Raw genomic sequence first — 18,783 nt, 5'->3', positions numbered from 1 at the left:
GATGATATCTTGGAGCCTGGAGCCTGCTTCAGATTCTGTGTCTCCTTCTCCCTCTGCCTCTCCCCTACTCATGCTCTGTCTCTGTCTCAAAAATAAATAAACATTAAAAAAAATTTTTAAAGAGAAGAAAAGAAAGAAAAAATAGGGGAACCTATGTGTTTTAAGGGCAAAAAAGGGCAAAGCAGCAAGAAAAGGGTACATGAAGTATTCAGAGGCATAGGATAAAAGGGACTGTTAAATGTCCCTGTTCTAGTGAGGCTTTCTGCTGTTCCCCCATGGGCCTGATAGCCTGCTGTGTTTAGATGGACCTAGTGACACCTGAATGAGAATTTCACATGGTGCAGGTAAGTGCATGGGGGTAAGGACCCAGCAGCTGAAAACATTGGCAAATTGGAGACAGAGAGTGAGGGATGCAGAAGAAGAGGACAAGTCCTTTTCTGGAGGGTCATGATGAATGGGCAAGGCAGGGTGGAGGTGTGAAAGTTAGTCCATAACCAGGAGCTGTGATGCCCTAAACAAGACCAGCTTCAAGGAAACTATAGCCCCAAAAGTGTGGGTTTTAATCAAGACAGGCCTGTATCTCCTCCTTCACCTCCTCTCTCCTTGACCTTCTTCCTCCACACAGGCTTGATCCTCCCTTGGGCATGTGGCCCCCTCAGCCGTGCCTTAGAGCAGAGTGCCCACTCAGGTCATCACCCCCGCTTAGGCATGATTTCCCTAAGGGCAAGAGTCTTATCTTTGCCTTCTTGGAACATTAATGCCCATTGGATCATCACTAACACTTATGCTTGAAAATGCCAGGTTTAGATCATGTGGGTTATATTTGTACACTGTGATGTTTAGTCCTATGTGAGTGTGAAAGTGTGTTATGACATTTATGCTTCAATTTAGTTTCCCAAAACCAGCCCTGTCATGGCCACCACCCCAGCCCCACAGCCACAACCACCACCCTCCACTTCTATTACTAATGATAACCAGGCTGCATTACACCAATGCCCCAGCTATTTATTATCACTTACAAAACCACCCACTCCCGCTGTTTTTTCTGTTGGGTGACCCAGATAATTTAGTTTGCTTTTCTTATCCACTAAGATAGTACAAAGATACAACTATTGTGTCTCTGTTACCTAACTATGGAGAAAAAAAATGTGATTACATTACAAGTGGCCATATAACTTACATATGATGATTGATGGTATCAAGTCTTCACTAGAAGTAGAAGAGGTAAAAAAGATGTCCTGATATTATTTCGTATATTTAAAGCCTCATTATATTGTATATACAACATAATTTAGCATGTAATTGGGTCAATATGGCTTATACCTGCAATTTGAAGTTATCCAGAAGAGGATAAGATTTTATTTTCTCTTTAACATGAAAGCTAGGCTTTTAGTTCTTTGTCTTTAAAAAGATCATGATGCCAGAAGACTCCATGCCTCCATTAGAAGTCCATTGACTCAGGCTCAGGAATTAGAGACCCACAGGGTTCCAGCTCCCAGAACAGCTCCCCCTAGCGTTGCAGAAAGTCCCCTTCAACACCACACCCATCTCCGTGCCCAGGAGCCCTGCTTACAACTCTCCCAGGCCAGCACCCCAGTCGGGACTAGCATCTCTCACCCAGTTCAGGTTCAGAGCTCGGACGTCTGCCTGCTGCTAAGGCATTTACACAGAGAATTCCTCCAAAGCTTCTCCTTTACACATATTAAGCTTAAAAAGAAAAGTAAAACTCTAAGCAAAAGCCCAAAGAAAATTTGGGAATTCTTTTTATTGATTTTTTTGTTTTGTTTTGTTTTGCTTCTCTCAGAGAGTAAGCTCTACAACTTGATTTTCAAAGGGGTGGAGGGGGGCATGATAATTAGGAATGTAATGTTCTGAAGTGTGTGTGTGTGTATGTGTGTGTGTGTGTGTGTGTGTGCGTGAATCTAAAGGCTGAGAGTAGATACAGTCACATATTGCATATGGACATCAGCCGCAGGTGCGAAATTCTGCTTTTAGAGATTATGCATCAAGCCATTTTACCCTTTTGAGAAACAAGAACGCTGGTGGAAAGTTCATTAGTCACAGTGATAATTAAAAATACTTCTCATGAGGCATCTGGGTGGCTCAGTCGGTTAAGCGTCCGACTTTAGCTCAGGTCATGATCTCACGGCTTGTGAGTTCAAGCCCTGCTTCGGGCTCTGTGCTGACAGCTCCGAGCCTGCAGCCACTTTGGATTCTGTATCTCCTTCTCTCTGTCCCCTGCCCCTTGTACTCTGTCTCTCTCTGTCTCTCAAAAATAAAGAACTGTAAAAAAAAAAATTTTTTTTAAAGAATGCTTCTCGTACAGTTTTTTTCCACAGTGAGATCCTTCATATTGTAATTTCTTGTCATTTCTTGTCCACAGGCAAAAACTGGGACCTGACAGCCGCTCTGAGTGACTATGAGCAGCTCCGACAGGTGCACACAGCCAACCTGCCACATGTGTTCAATGAGGGCAGGTGTCCCAAGCAGCCAGAGCGAGAGCTGCCACAGCCCGGGCACAAGGTGGAACGGCCCTGCCTTCAGAGGCAGGACGACATCGCCCAAGGTATCTGGCAAGGAAATGAGCTCAGAAACAGCTTCTCTGGGGTTCCATGGCTTGCAGGGGGTAGTGGGGGGGGTGGCATTCAAAGAATGGCAAGGTCATCACCTCTCAGCTGCAGGCAAATCGGGCTCTCGGTTCATCAAGCTGAAATGTGCGTTGCTGCTTCTGGTTCCTGGCTTCTCTCTCTGCCTCAGAAAAGCAGGAGAGGCAGTCCAGTCCCCTAGGAGCCCATGTGATTGAGGGCCAGCACTCCTCCTGGAACCTGAGTCTCTCCATGCCAAGCACCTCTAGTCCCTTCAGTTATTCCCTAAGTAGCATAGCCTCCAGATCTGTTCATCATCAGTGTTCAGTGTCCCAAGGGCTCCCTTTTCTGTGTTCTTTTTATTTTTTTATGTATTTTTTAAAGTTTATTTATTATTTATTTTGAGAAAGAGAGAACATGTACACACACACACACACACACACACACACGTGCGCGCATGGGGGAGGGGCAGAGAGAGAGAATCCCAAGCAGGCTCCATGCTGTCAGTGCAGAGCCCGACTCAGGGATCAAACTCACAAACTGTGAAATTATGACTTGAGCCAAAATCAGACACTTAACCAACTGAACCACCCAAGGCGCCCCTTTCTGTTCTTTTTCTTAAGGATCAGATGTGTTTACTGTAATGGAAGAAACAGTGCAAAGATATAAAGAAAACTTCAGAGTTTTCTTCTCCACCCATCTCAAATCTCACTGACATAATAACCAATGATGGCATCCTGGTCTGTCCTTTTGCTACACTCATTCAGAATGCATCAGAGTCAAATGCACATAATGCTTCTCAAATCACTTGTTTCACTGAACAGTCAATCATGAGTATAGTCTCAATATATTGTTCTGCACAGTCATTTCTAAACTACTCCTGTATTAATGGTTATCCTGGTTTTTCTTGGGTGTTTTGTTTCCAATACTCCTAGCAATGCCAAAACAAACAACTTTATGCCCATGATCTTACATACTAGTGCTTTTATTTCTATGGGTCAGCATTCCCAAAATGGATTTGCTGTGCCAACACCATGTGCAAAACTAGGTGTCTCCCTTCACTCTTAGCAGTCCTGGATGTTTTTGTGATGGTTTTACATTGCTTTTCTACTGTGAAGGGTGAAAAACAGGTGTCTCCTGTTTTAACTTTCATCTTGTCATTTGTTGGTTAGCCAGTTGGATTTTCCCTTCTGCAACATCCCTGTTCACATACTTTGCCCATTTTTCTATTTGTTTTCAGTTTTCTTATCAATTTGTAACATTCTTTGTGATGAAGACGACAAACATATATTTTTATATACGTGTATGTCTTTCCCAGTGAATCATTTACTTTATGATTTTGTTTACAGAGTATTCTGCCAACAAAATGTTTGTATTACTATGCATTCATGGCTGATAGGTGTCCTCTCTTGCTGTAGAAGATCTCCTGGAATACAAAGTTCCTATATTTGTTTGAAAAATTTGTTGTTAGGGGGCGCCTGGATGACTCAGTGGGTTAAACATCTGACTTTGGCCCAGGTCATGATCTCACAGTTGGTGAGTTTGAGCCCCACTCCAGGTGAACTAGTGCCCCACTTGGGGTGAGCCCCGCTTCTCTCTCTCTCTCTCTCTCTCCCTCTCCTTCTCTCTCTCTCTCTCTCTCTCTCTCTCGGACTCTCATGGGATTCTCCCCACACTTGTGCCCTCACTCACTTGTGCCCTTTCTCTCTCTAATAAAAATAAATAAATAAATAGATAAATAAATAAATAATAAAATAAAATTTTGTTCTTAGGTCTTTTGATTGATTTGAATTTTTTGTAAGTAGTAAGGAAGAATCTAGTCTTGCTTTCTTCTGGATCAAGATTGACTTACCCTGGCACATTTATTGAATAAAGCATCCTTTTTCCACTGAACTAAAATGTCAACTTTGCCATATATTAAATTCCCAAATATACTTGGATGTGTTTCTGGACTGTGTCTGTCAGTTCGTGTGGTCACTCATCCTGTTACCTTGACTCTGGTAGTTTTATGTAGTATAACTTCTGTTAAGGCAACTTTTTTACTGCTATTCTTTTCCAAAATTTTTCACTATTTTTGGATATTTATTCTGCCATATAAACCTTAAACTTAGAATTCTGGTTGGATTGGGTTGAATCTTTATTTTAAGAATAATTGGCATATTGTAATATCATTTTCCCATCCAAGAACATTCAATATGCCTCCCCATTTAGATTCTAAGATTTTAGGCACAGAGAAAAGCAACTTATTTTTACATATTTATGTTTTATGCAGTAATTTACATAAATTCTCTTATTAAAACTAATCATTTTTTATAAGACAATATCTTGAGGTTTCTAAATATATATGATCATAATATCTGAAATAATTTAAATTCTTAACATGCATATGAAATGTAATTACATTAAATGAATTTCATTTCTTATCCTATTGCATTAGCTTAGCCCTCCCAAACTGTTGTGAATGAATGTTGTCTTTGTTTCTGTTAGCCCAGCCTTATTATTCAAGCTACATTGGAACCCATATCTTGGATTATTATTTTATGCTTACTCTGTTGTCTGGAAAAGTCAGAATTGAGTTAGAAATGTTAATGCACATTATCCGTTTTTTTTCTCTTAGTTTCATTCTTTCCACTGTATTTTGAGGCCATCTTGTTAGATGTATATGCACTCGTAATTGTTAGGGCATCTTGTTCCAGTGTTCTTTTGTTACCGACATATAAAGTGTCTCTCTGCGCCCTAGAATGTTTTTTATCTTTATATCTGTTTTACTTGATATGAAATCTCTATCTTGCCTTTCTGTTGGCTCAGATTTGCCTGGAATATAATTTTGTCTGCTGTTATTTTGAATCATTCCTTATCATTTTATATTACATGTGATTCTTATAAATAATTTGTCATCAGATATTATTTTATTATCTGATCCATGAGTCTCTGTCATTTGAACAGTGAATTTAATCCATTTACTTTATTGTAATTATTGTCATGCGTGTAGTTCTTTATGTTGCATGTGTTATTTGCCAGGCTTTTTTGGTGTGTTTTTCTCCTTTTCTATATCCTCTGGCTAATTAAATTTTTTTACTGATTTGAAAGTTATACTTTCTACCTCTACTTAGGTAATAGTTACCCCTAACCTATGCAAACCTATTTTTATGTTTTCTTCCTATCATTTTAAAAAATGTATTAACAACTAAATATTACCCTGAAGAAAACAGGGTACATACCTTAGTATGAGTGTGTTTTGTCTTCTCCCTTCCTACCTCCACTTGTCCTCAATCACATTTAGGTTCATTTTGTTATCTACTTAGACAACCATTAACTTTATTTATTCACATTTATCTTTTGCAGGAAGAGTACTTTCTCAAAGACTACTTTCATAAAGAGTTTTTACGTAATTAGTCCTTAAGCATTGGGTTCCTAAAGGTGTTTACATGATATTCTTAAATTTTTGTTTAGTGGAACAAGAATTCTAGATCCAAATTATGTTCCTTGAGTGCTTTAAAACCATCCCTCCATTGTTTTCTTAAATCGCATTTTCACCTTTTCTAAGAGATTTCCTTGACCCAGTCTTCCAACTTCCTAATTCATTCTTTATTTGAATCCATTCTGCTAATCAGCATTCACACTTTTCATTCCAAATTAGCCCTTTGCCATTATTATTTTGCATCCTAATATTCTGTTTATCTCTTTGAACACATTTACTAGGCTTAGTTTAAAATCTTGCCCTCCAGTCTATTTACTTTGCTTCGTCTGGCACAGGTACGTTGTAGACTTTCCGTAACACTCCTCAGGTGTGTCCTGAATTTTCCATGTGACTGCAGAGCACCTGTGGTTATCAGCCATTTCTGCTCATACTGTATATCAGGGAAAGGGACAAAGACATGGGCTCTGGCTTGTGCTCCTCTGGATGAGAGTGTAGGGGAAATTCACTTAAGTTGGAGATCTTTCAATGCTTTAATAGGGGCTGAAAATGTTCCCTGCTTGCTCCCTCCTCTGCAGTTAGCTCCACTCCATAGGGAACCTCCAGCACCTCTGTTCTAGCAATTGCTCATTTCCAGAAGCTGCAACCATGTGTTGTAACCATCAAGCTCACAGCATGTGTTGGAGAGGGGAGGGAAGGCTTAGGGCCTGGCCAGCCCACCTGTTATTGTTATTGGTGCCTCACCCCCAGCTGTGGTTCAGCATTGCCCTGATGTTCTTCCAGCTGCCATTGGCCAACACTGTTGTTTGCCCACCCGGTGGAGGTGATGGTATGAGCAGTAACCTGCCCAGGACTGTGCCAGGGTGAGGAAAGGCATGGCCAGAATCCTGCCCCCCACCTGGAGCCTCTATCCATGAACCCTAGCCCACTCCCCTCTTCTGCTCCTGTAGACCTCCAAGGCAAGTTAGGAAAGGACACCAAGGCTCTGTCACTTCTTGTCTATCTGGTTATATTGTTGTTAAGTTCTCCTCCATTGCTGCCATTAGGTGTGACTCTGGAGAGACTACCACTTCTAATCATTCCCTGTAGTCTTCCCCCTCAGGGCCTTCTATGACTGTTCTTTCAGCACCGCACAGTTGAGGCTGCTGGGCTCTCTCACACAGTGACAATCCAGACAGATGACAACATGGCTGCTCCTACTCTTTTTGACTGGCAGCAAACCAACCATTCTATTATTTTATCCTCCCACTGAGGCGGCTAGAAGGACTCTTCTCTCTGCTTCCAGAGAGCTTGGTGGATTCAGAGCCTAATACATACCTGATACCTGCTGCTATGTAATTTTTATCACATATTACTTAAGGAATTAAAAAACATGTTTGTCATATAATTCTATTGAGTTTTGTGAACAATCCTATCTACTTTTTAAAAATTAGAGGGGGCCTTGGTGGCTCAGTCAGTTAGACGTCTGACTTTGGCTCAGGTCATGATCTTGTGGTCTGTGAGTTCAAGCCCCACATTGGGCTCTGTGCTGACAGCTCAGAGCCTGGAGCCTGCTTCAGGTTCTCTGTCTCCCTCTTTCTCTGCCCTTTCTTCGCTTGAATTCTGTCTCTCTTTCAAAAAAAAAAAAAACTAAGCATTAAAAATTTTTTTAATAAAAATTAAAAATTATAGTTTCTGAATTAGATATATGTATCCTTTAATTGAGTTCTTGAAATCATAGTGCACTAACATGGAAAATGAATATCTCCATGTTATAAATTAGGGGTTGGCAAACAATGGCCCATGAGCCAACTCTGGCTACTATTTTTTAAATAAGTTTTTGTTGGAACATCCTCATGTCCATTCGTTTATGCATTGGCTATGGCTGCTTTAGTGCTAGAGAGTTCAGTTGTGACCAAGACTGCATGACTTATGGAGCACCTGGGTGGCTCAGTCAGTTGAGTGTATGATCAGCTCAGGTCATGATCTCATTGTTTGTGATTTCAAGCCCCACATCAGGCTCACTGGAGTCAGACTGTCAATGTGGAGCCAGCTTTGGATCTTCTGTACCCCTCTCTCTGCCCCTCCCCCACTTTGCTCTCCCCAAAATAAATACTAAAAAAAGACTGCATGACTTACAAAACCTAAAGCACTTATATCTGTCCTTTTCATAAAAGGTTTGTGCACCTGTTTTAAAAATACCTAGGATTTGTTTTAACCAGGTATGATAAAATATGCAAACATAGAAAAGAATTTCAGGAGGGAAATTTTTATACTCACAGTTCCCTAAAAGCAGGAAGCATGGCACACCATGGCCACATGAGGAAGCACCAAGTTTGGTCAGGAAGCAAAGGAGACAAAGAGAAAAAACATGGGCATGAGCCTTTACTGTGATTTCCTTGGAAAAGGCAAGGCAAGGTAAACAGATACAGGATTGGCAAGATTGAATAATTTTAGCAGGCTCTCTGGGGATTTGAAGCTATCCCTGATTGTCTTGTACCTTGCCCTGGGATGCAGAGGAATAGTGCTTGCTGGAGTAGAAGAACCAGATAGAAGAGATGGTTCAGAGTATGGCCTCTGGATTGGTCAGTTTCTAGGAAAGGCATGCTCCTTCCCTCTGAGTTACTTGCTCTCAGAATTGGCTAGTCCTGGTAGGGAAAGCCTCTCCCTGGTCAGGGATGCCCACATGCCAGAGCATCAGGAATACAGAAAATAAGGAAATGTAGTTAAAACACCCACCCTGGCCTAAATCACAGTTGTCTTTGTCAATAGTTGTAAAATTCTGTGCATTCTCTATGATTTTTTAATCTCTATATTTCTCTGGGGCATAACTTTGAACATGGTAATTCCTGTAACACAATTCATTTATACTCCCCTAAAAGAAAGATCACTGAGTTCATGTTTAAAGAATCAATGTGTATGTGCATGTGTATGTTTGTGTGTGATTATGTGCATTCATGGAGATGGTGATGGGGAAATGTTAGAATTAGGAGCATATTTGTCATTATATGAGCTTTAACATAATTTAATTTTAGTTCAAAAAGGATTTTTCTTTTTTTAAATTTTTTAATGTTTATTTTTGAGAGGGGGGGGAGGGACAGAAAGAGAGGGAGACACAGAATCCAAGGCAGGCTCCAGGCTCTGAACTGCCAGCACAGAGTCCAACGCGGGGCTCAAACCCACAAGCCATAAGATCATGACCTGAGCCGAAGTCAGATGCCTAACCGAGTGAACCAACCAGGCACACACCCCTTTGGGGGCTTTTCTTTCAGACCTTTTCTTTCAGGCTTTTTCTTTCAGACTCCAAATATTGATTTATTTTTTAAATTTTTTTAATGTTTATTTATTTCTGAGACAGAGAGAGACAGAGCATGAGTGAGGGAGGGGCAGAGAGAGAGGGAGACACAGAATCTGAAGCAGGCTCCAGGCTCTGAGCTGTCAGCACAGAGCCCAACACGGTGCTCGAACTCACAGACCGTGAGATCATGACCTGAGCCGAAGTCGGTCGCTCAACCAACTGAGCCACCCAGGCACCCCAAGACTCCAAATATTTAATATTTGGAACTGCTAAATAGCATCATACTATACTACAAATGGCAATGTTTCTAAGATCCTAATAGCATGTCATTAACTAGCAAATAGGTACCGAGTGATAAACCATGAAGGAGTATGGATAACCCTTCCCGGCAAATTCCCACTGTTGAGAGCAGCATTGTGAGTCTGCCCAGTGGATCGTGAGGCCACGCAGCACCTCAGGTATTAAAGAACAACTGATTCCTATCTCCATCAGATCCTAGTAGGTGGGGCAGTTCCTTCTTTCCCAGATATAGACATGGTAGATTGTAACAAGAGACAAGACATCAGCCTGGCTTGCAAGACCTGGAAACATGGCAGAAATATTTGGAGTCTACTCTGTTCTTGTTCTTCAGAATGTGGACAGTGCAGGAAGCACTGGGGCCATCCCCCATGGTAGATAGGCCAGGCCCTATGTGCTCCATTTCTCTTCTTTCCCGTGGCTGCTATGGTTTAACTTCTCTTTGCCTTTCCTCAAAATAACTAGTCATCATGGTCTCAGAATCCAATTGAAGGTGTATCAAAATTACCCATTTTAAAATACTCTGTGGGGCTCGCTATGCATTTTAATGCACAGATACTTGAGGCTTCTGAGAATTGACTTTAAATTTAAAACCAACCTACCTCAGGATCAAAAGCCTCTTGTTTTCAGTTTGCTGTAGCAAAATTATTTTAATGACATTTTTGTCCACTGCTCTTGCCCATGGGAAAGTAAGAAGCTCCCATTCGGGATGAAGACACAGGTGTGGGTCTTCTCTGAGAACAGGCAGGAAGAGACATGCTTCAGAGCAGCATCAGCATGAGCACAGAGCCTGATCAGTGAGCAGGCTAATCTGAAATGAAGTGGGAGTCCTCATGACCTGAGTGGATATACTTTATGAATTTGCCACAGGGTTTAGACAATACTCATCCAAACAGCAGTTTGAATTTTGTTTTCCTGAGATGATTGAAAGAGGATTTCTGTCTTGCTAAAATAACTCTGTTATTACAGATATTGATTGTAAAAAAGAAAACTTCTCCCTAACACCCTGTATTTAATAATCTTTGTATCGTGGTAAATGTTAGCTATTAAGGACAGGGATTAAAAAAACGAGGATGGGGGGGAGCCTGGGTGGCTCAGTTGGTTAAGCATCTAGCTCTTGTTTTCAGCTCAGGTCATGATCTTATGGTCATGAGATCAAACCCTGTGTCAGGCTCAGTGCTGAGCATGGAGCCTGCTTGGAATTCTCTTTCTCCCTCTCTCTCTCTGTCCCTCCCCACATGCTCTCGATCTCTTTCTCTCTAAAAATAAATAAATAAACATTAAAAAACAACAACAAGAGGGGCATCTGGATGGCTCAATTAGGTGAGGGTCCGACTTCAGCTCAGGTTATGATCTAATGGCTCATGAGTTCAAGCCCCATGTCAGGCTCTATGCTGACAGCTCAGAGCCTGGAGCCTGCTTCAAATTCTGTGTCTCCCTCTCTCTCTCCACCTCCCCCCACTCATGCTCTATCTCTCTTTCTCTCTCTCTCTCTCTCTTTCTCTCTGTCTCTCTCTCAAAAATAAACATTAAAAAATTTTAATTAAAAAAAAGCAAGAGTGAAGGAAAACAAAGACATCCACATTTTTGCTGTGGCATTGAGATCACATGATTAACTTCTTAACAGAGTAACATCATGTCCATCAGAGGAATTCTACACGGTGCTTTTCACCCTTTTGTTGGAAAGCCTAGGCAGAATAAGACTAAAGTAGCCCAGTACTTTTTGAGTGCTGTGATGAAGGAAAACCAGACAGAAGAGAAGTAGATGTGATGGCTTCATATCTGTATGTGGAGCATTGTCATGCGAGATGCATTTATCAGAGTAACTTTAGTAAAGTAACCTCTCTTACCATCCAAGCCGTGGTGGGGAAAGCCTGAACCAATTGCTTCTTGCTTGAAGTATGTAAATGGATGAAATGAAGAGCAGTCTGGCTCGTGTCCCTCAGAGCTAGCAGGGGACAGCTCTGCTGACTGGAGTTAGATGTAACTTAAGACCCAAAAAGAAGCCTGGTGATCTTTAATGATGCTGATGCATACTTGTGTGGTAGACTCCCAGCTTGCCTCTTTCTGAATGGTCTTATGACTCAGAGTGAGTAAGTGCCATATGCCAGGTGGTGGTAATGTTAGCCCCAGCAGCAGGGAGGCCTGCGGGAAAAGAGTGACAGGTGTGTGGGTGAATGTGTGTGTGAGCGCCTGTGTGTATGTGTGTGTAAGTGTGTGAGCAGATTTGTGCATGCACGTGCGTGGACATGCATGCTCATTGAGCCACACAGCCACTCCACTCATTTCCTGTGGTTGTCTTCCCCACTCCCCCTGCAGAAAAGCGACTTTCTCGGGGAATTTCCCACGCCAGCTCGGCTATCGTCTCCCTGGCCAGGTCCCACGTGGCCAGTGAGTGCAACAATGAGCAGTTCCCCCTGGAGATGCCCATCTACACATTCCAGTTGCCGGATCTGAGCGTGTACAGTGAAGACTTCAGGAGTTTCATCGAACGGGACTTGATCGAGCAGGCGACCATGGTGGCTTTGGAGCAGGCAGGTGAGCTGCTGGCCCCAGCAGGCCCGTGTTCCTTGGGCTCAGGGAGCAAGTGAGGCTGGCCTAACTTAGATCAGTGAGGAAGGGACGTGTGTTGTCTGAGTCCGGTGTTTCCAACTCAGACTCTGGAAGCTTGCAGCAAACCCCCTGCTCTGCAGATAAGGTCTGTTCCAACCCAGCCCTGACTGGCAGGGCTGTTTGGTGCTGAGATCCCTTGAATTTTCCCTTTGTTCCCAGATCCAACCTGTCTAGGCCAGCCCCCTCTAAAGACACTCTCTGTGGCTTTGCCTGACTTTTCTCCTTTTTCCATACAACCCTCCTGTGGGTGTTGAACTTAAGGTAAGAAAGACCATGGACTTTGGGGAAAATAGGAGACCCTGTCACTTCCTATGTACATGAGCAAGTTATGTAACCTCCCTGAGCCTCAGTTTTCCTGTCTGCAAAGACGAGAAGACAGGTAGCCGCCTGGTGGAGTTAAGTATTAAATGGCACGAACAGAGTGTGTCTGTCAACTCCTGCCCTCCCAGCCTTGCTGGCCTCCAGGGTTGAGGAAACACAAAACCTGACTTCGGTCTTCTCCTTTTTCTTTGCATTTCTTCTGACATCCCAATGAAGAAGAGATTTGGGGAGCAAGCCAAACTTGTCTCCTTTGGAGTTCCTAAAGATAACATAATTCGTTCAAAACAAGTGTCTAAAGCAGATGCAGGTTCTTCCTGAGACAGAGCAAATATCCTATCTTACTCATAACCGTTTTCATTATAAATCTTTGCAAAATCACATGTTCAGGGCTTCTCAGATATACACGCAGAAGACTCTGTGCCCCTGCCCTTCTCAGGCCCAGCATACATCTCCCATGGGCACTGCCTCCCCACCAGCATGAGTTGACAGTGCACTTGGAGTGTACCCTCAGCTGGTTGGACTGGGGAGCAAGGACTTCTGACTCTGATTCCATTGTCAGCCAGCTATTCCCGGCTGCTGCAGAGTGGAGCCTCCACTTCCAAAGGCCTGGCACATGGAGGTGCTCCTGTGCGGCACATGCTAGGGAAGAAAGATGGGCAGCCTTTGGCTGAGAATAGTGGATAGAGGGTGTGTTCAAGCCCTCAGCCAGTAAGTGCTTCTCTGTCAGAGAATCACACTTGGCATGTCACCAAGACCAAACTGAAAATTCCTAGGCCTTTGGAGTGTTGCAGAAGACTGAAGAGAAGGATCTATAGTTGGTATGATCTTGACATCGGCAGATGGACCAGTCATCAGCATCCCCTACCCATCCTGGTAGCATCGGTAGGGAATGCTGATGAAAGAATGAGCAAGGTGTTAAGAACACCAGCAAAGGATAATGTCATGCTTGGAAATGGCACTACAGGGGCACTGCCACTCTTGGGCCTGGCAAAGAGGCAAATGATGAAAGGAGCTGATGGAGAAAGCTACTTACAAGAAGGTGTGGCTTCGAGGAGAGAAGATGATGGAAAAATAAATACTCTGACCACCTTCTTTGGCACAGGCTTTGACCAGTGCCTCTCATCAGCAAAAGGGCAGAGAGCAGAGAGCCCATTACAGGGCTCCAGGCGGGTTGCCCTGAGGGTGCAGAGTAGGGGGAGCATAAAGCTGCAGGGCAAATGGGAAACACCCAGAAAGTTGACAGTTGGGTGTTTTCTATCAGGTCCAAGCTTCAGTGTATACTTGGCTTCATCCCATTTCATGTAGAGCAATCCAGGAAATGTCCTCATCCACTTGGTCCAAGAAGAACATAGACAAAGGAAGGGGTAGTGGTTAGTGGGGACTTCTTTGTGTTGGGCAGCCTGATGGTCAGCCTCAGCCCCAGGACTCAGGGGTCCTCACCCATGGCAGGCTTGGTTTTAGAACAGGGTCTGCACTTGCAGTAGCAGTGTTGGATCTGATGTTGTAACCACCAATGACTTGTTTCCTCAGCTGCTGCAAAGCTGTCAAAAGCAACCCACAGACTGACGCCCACAGCCCTGCTCTGTCTTACCTCAGGGTCACTGACTGATCCACAACCATAAAACAATTCGCCTGGGTTAGCAATAATCCTAAACCACTCACTATGGAGGCTGGCTATTTTAAAGCTGTTTCTGTGTGAATAATTCAGAAAAGATATTTTGAACAAAGGATTCACTATTCATACAGAAAGGAAAGTTGGTGTAGGTTTAGAAAGAAAAGCGTTTCATGAGCTAATTTCTCTTGAATGCTGACATTAGGTCCTGTCAATGGCTAGTAGCACCATTAATGGCAGCCGCTTCCTTTGAAGGTAGAGTCCTGGTAAAGGACACAGAGTCCCACTCTGGCACCACGATAGCACCTTTCTTTGACCCTGCCATGCTTAGCAAAATCTTTTACTTCTATGGAATGTCTTTTCTGTTATTTTTTTCCATACACTGCATGTTAATTTTTATCACCTACATCTTACTTCCCGGATTAGTATTTTTAAAGGGTACTATTTTACTCCAACCATGCAGTCTTAGAAAGCACCTATTAAGAACCCAAACTTACTGACTGAAGATCCTGAATTCACCAACATTGTTTCTGCCATCAAAAGTAGCAAGAGTGGGCAGCAGGGATCCCCACTCAGTGCTGGGGAGGCACCCCATCCATGCTGCAGGAAGCCTTGGGGAGACTGGCCAGCCACCCCACACTTCAGGAGTGTGCTTCTAGAGCACACTCTAGAAGCACATTCAGCTCTCACTAGAGCCTGAATGCCAGGGCTCTGCCTGGTACATGGAAATGAGAAACCGGAAAATAATGTAGACATAAAGAATAAATGTGTTCATTTCCTCAGCATAGAACTGACCCCAGCCCGGGGCACCTGGGTGGCACAGTCAGCTGAGTGTCTGACTTCAGCTCAGGTCTGATTTCGCGGTTCATGAGTTCAAGCTCCACATCGGGCTCCATGCTGACAGCTCAGAGCCTGGAGCCTGCTTTGGATTCTGTATCTCCCCCTCTTTCTGCCCCTCCTCTGCTCATGCACTGTCTCTCTCTCTCTCTCAAAATAAATAAACATTAAAAATTTTTGTTTAAAAAAAGGGGTTACCTGAGTGGCTCAGTCAGTTAAGTGTCTGACTTTGGCTCAGGCCATAATCTCACAGTTCATGGGTTCAAGCTCTGCATTGGGCTCTAAGCTGACAGCTCAGAGCCTGGAGCCTGCTTCAGATTCTGTTGTCTCCCTCGCTCTCTGCCCCTCCCCTACTCATGCTTTGTCTCTCTCTGTCTCTCAAAAATGAGTAAACGTTAATTTTTTTTTTTTTTTAAAGAACTGACCCCACCCCACTATCCATATAAATTCTCTGGACTTTTTTCCTCAGCTCTCGAGCAGGACTGTAGACTAGATCATCCCTCAGGCCCTTTCTGTGCCCAGGTTATGGTTGGGACCCCAGCTGGTGTCAGGCAAGCCCTTCACAGTCCCCCACCATATCTAGGTGATGAGCATCGCCCACTGGGAGGTGGCCTTGTTCCCTCCCACCCATGCTATGTCCTGTTGTTAACTATCAGGTGCCACCATTACTATCCATGGGGAAGACAGAGCTCTAATAAGAACAGTGATTTGAGAAAGCCACTCAGTATTGCCGGGTATAAAGTATAAATTCCCCCTTCTAGTAATTTAGTGCTCAGGATAGCTGTTAGTAAGCTATTGATATGCATGTGTACACATACACTATATACATGGAGATTAATATAGGTGCCTGAAAATCCACTTGTTAGAGGCATAATTCTAGCTGTCTTGGGAAGGAAACATCAACTTTGTCACAGGGTCTCAGGGTTGGGGGCTTTCCCTGCCTTTGGGACTCTACAGGAACCCAGGGCTCATGTTGTCCAGAAAATCATCAACAAAATGATCTTCACTCAGTTAGTTTTCACCTGGTGCATCACAGAGGGTAGGCTCTACCCTCAGTGCCTGGCAAGGCATGGGTCAGTCCATCTATTTGAAGGGCCTCTCTGTTGAGTGGGGTGCCAGTCTTCACCTCCCACAGAACCCACAGTGCCATTCTCCTGAGCCTTAAAACCTGGAGGGTAAACCTATTCCCACCCTGTGACAGTCTTTGGGGCATCAGAAGGACCAGGTCTTTGGGGCGCCTAGGTGGCTCAGTCAGTTAAGTGGCCGACTTCGGCTCAGGTCATGATCTCGCGGTCCGTGGGTTTGAGCCCCACGTCGGGCTCTGTGCTGACAGCTCGGAGCCTGGAGCCTGTTTCAGATTCTGTGTCTCCCTCTCTCTGACCCTCCCCCATTCACGCTCTGTCTCTCTCTGTCTCAAAAATAAATAAACGTTAAAAAAAATTAAAAAAAAAAAAAGAAGGACCAGGTCTTCAGTACATACAAGTGCTGACCTCCTGAGAGATGAAGGACAATGCCTTTCATTCTTTAGTGATTACCTGCCATGGAAAACATAAGACACCATTAATTTCTCAATCAGATTATCTGCTTCATTTATGTGTAAGAAGACTCAGAGACCATAGGTCTCTAGATCTGAGGAGTAACTACTCATGCCTTGTCCAAAAGCCCACCACAGTGTAGGCAAGATGGTATGCGGTGCTTCTGTGATCTTGTGAACCCAAAGGGCATATTTGTGTAATACAGTCGTTACTGTGTACTTGAGAAATTGAAATACAGATGTCAAAAAATATTTAGGGATACCTTTGAGTTGTGGCGTTGAGTCTTGTCTCCATGGGAAGGTAGTCATGTTGAAGCGAATCTGCCAGAGAAGTGGTAAGGTGTGTGGATGGTTTTGAAGGTGTCCAGTGTCAGCCCAACCTGGGCTGTGTCACGTCAGCTGGGAGAACTTGGCCAAGTTACCTGACCCTCTGGAGCCTCACTTTTTTCCATTTGTAGTCAGAGATGTGTGACAGCTGCCAAACCAAGACAAGGTCACCCAACACAACACTGTGCTCCCATGAAACAGCCTGTTCATTCCAGGTGCTGGGTTGAAATTCCTGTACTCATAGAGATTAAATTCTAGTGGGAAAGAAACCCAATCAAAGGTAGAACATAAATGGGAAGTGAGGTGGTGAGCTGTGGAGAAAGTGAGAAGCAAGGTAGGGGATATAAGGTGAAGAGAAGGAGACCGAGGCAGGTCTCTTGAGGGCAGCAGGGGAGGGAGAGATGGAGACATGGGGCTCTGGCATTCCTGGCAGAGGGGGCTTGACTTCAAAGGCTTGCACATGTAAGGAAAGCCAGGCATAGGGGCAGATGGAACGAGGGCTGGAGGAGATGGAAAGGAAGGCAGAAGAATGGTAGCCAGGGGCCCCTGGAGCCATTGTGAGCCTTTGGGCATAACCATAGGTAGGATGTGCAGTCCCAGGAGAGTTTTGAGCAGGGAGTGACATTTTTAGAAACACATTTGATGTGTTCTGGTGCTCTGTTGAGAATGGACTCTAAGGGGGAAGAGAAGGAGGAGGAGCTGGGAGGAGGTGGCTACTTTACCCAGGGGAGGACAGGTGGCCAGTGCTGTAGGGGTAGCAGTGGAAGTAACAAGAAGAAGATAGATATTGATGGGTCACCTGGGTGGCTCAGTCAGTTGAGTGCCCAACTTTGGCTCAGGTCATGATCTCACAGTTCGTGGGTTCAAGCCCCGGGTCCAGATCTGTGCTGACAGCTCAGAGTGTGGAGCCTGCTTTGGATTCTCTGTCTCCCTCTCTCTCTGCCCCTCCCCTGCTCATGCTCTGCCTCTCTGTCTTTCATCTCAAAAATAAATAAACATTTAAAAAATATTTAAAAAGCTAGAAGCTAGATATTGAAGCAAGATCTGTTTTGAAGGTGGACCCACAGGACTTGTTGATGGACTGGATGGGGGGCATAGCAGAAAGAGCTGAGTCAAGCATGACCCCAGGAATATTGCCCTTCCTTAGCATGATGGTGCCATGGACCATCATGGACACCATGGACACCCTGGGGGAGGGGCAGGCTTGGGGGGGGGCGATGGAGGGGCCAGGAGGGGCAGGCAAAGTCAGAGATTCTAGTGAGACTTTGCTGACATTGTGTGACATTGCTGTCTAGTTGAACATGAGAGTCTGGAGGTCAGGAGAGGCCTGGGTTAAGGATATAGATATGGGAGTTTGAAACGGGAGAAGTGGGAGAAGAAATCCCTGGAGAGGAGATGAGCTTTAATAGCAACCTCCCACTGCACCTCCGACACAACTTTGCTCTGTGTTGAGTACCAGGTGGATAAGGAGGTCTGGAGCTGGGCAGAAATGCCGGGAAGACAGACCTAGAGCAAAACATTGCAGTCCCGCAGGAGGGACTCACAGAAGTACAGGCAAGGCACAGTGATGCCCAGAGAAGGGGGATCAGTCAGTGACCCTGGGTGGGTGGAGTCGCTCTGTGAGTGACATTAAAAAGAATCATAGGGTCACGTTTAGGGCAAGATGTGCTAATCTTGCTCCTAGAGAATTAACAAGTTTTGTTTTCTTTCCTCTCAGTGTCTTAGTGGGTGATGAGCAAAATGACATCTTTTTTTAAACTGTGTGGTAACCATCTGTTACAAAGCTCAAGTTAATTGGTGCCATTATCATGTATGAATCAGGAAGGATGCATGCTTGGAAAAGGCAGAATGAGTGACTAATAGTTCTTCCCCCGTAATACGCCAGCCTCCCTTGATGGAGTTCACCCATGATTTTCTCCTTTGCAGGAGCTCAAGTTTTTGTTTTTTTTGTTTTCTTTTTCT

General features: G+C 44.1%; 1 protein-coding gene across 1 annotated transcript in view; it reads left to right on the top strand.

Moving 5' to 3' along the window:
* The window catches only part of OTUD7A (OTU deubiquitinase 7A), a 368,821-nt gene that overhangs the window by 280,476 nt on the left and 69,562 nt on the right, over positions 1–18,783 (top strand). The window contains exons 5-6 of the mRNA XM_042988268.1: positions 2,384–2,566; positions 11,897–12,115. Coding sequence (XP_042844202.1) covers positions 2,384–2,566; positions 11,897–12,115 — 402 coding nt within the window. The remainder of the gene's footprint in view (positions 1–2,383; positions 2,567–11,896; positions 12,116–18,783) is intronic.

This window comes from Panthera tigris, chromosome B3 (assembly GCF_018350195.1).
Source record: "Panthera tigris isolate Pti1 chromosome B3, P.tigris_Pti1_mat1.1, whole genome shotgun sequence".
Classification (NCBI taxonomy): domain Eukaryota; kingdom Metazoa; phylum Chordata; class Mammalia; order Carnivora; family Felidae; genus Panthera; species Panthera tigris.
The sequence above is the reverse complement of the archived record's forward strand: the minus strand, read 5'-3'. Positions and strand labels throughout refer to the sequence as shown.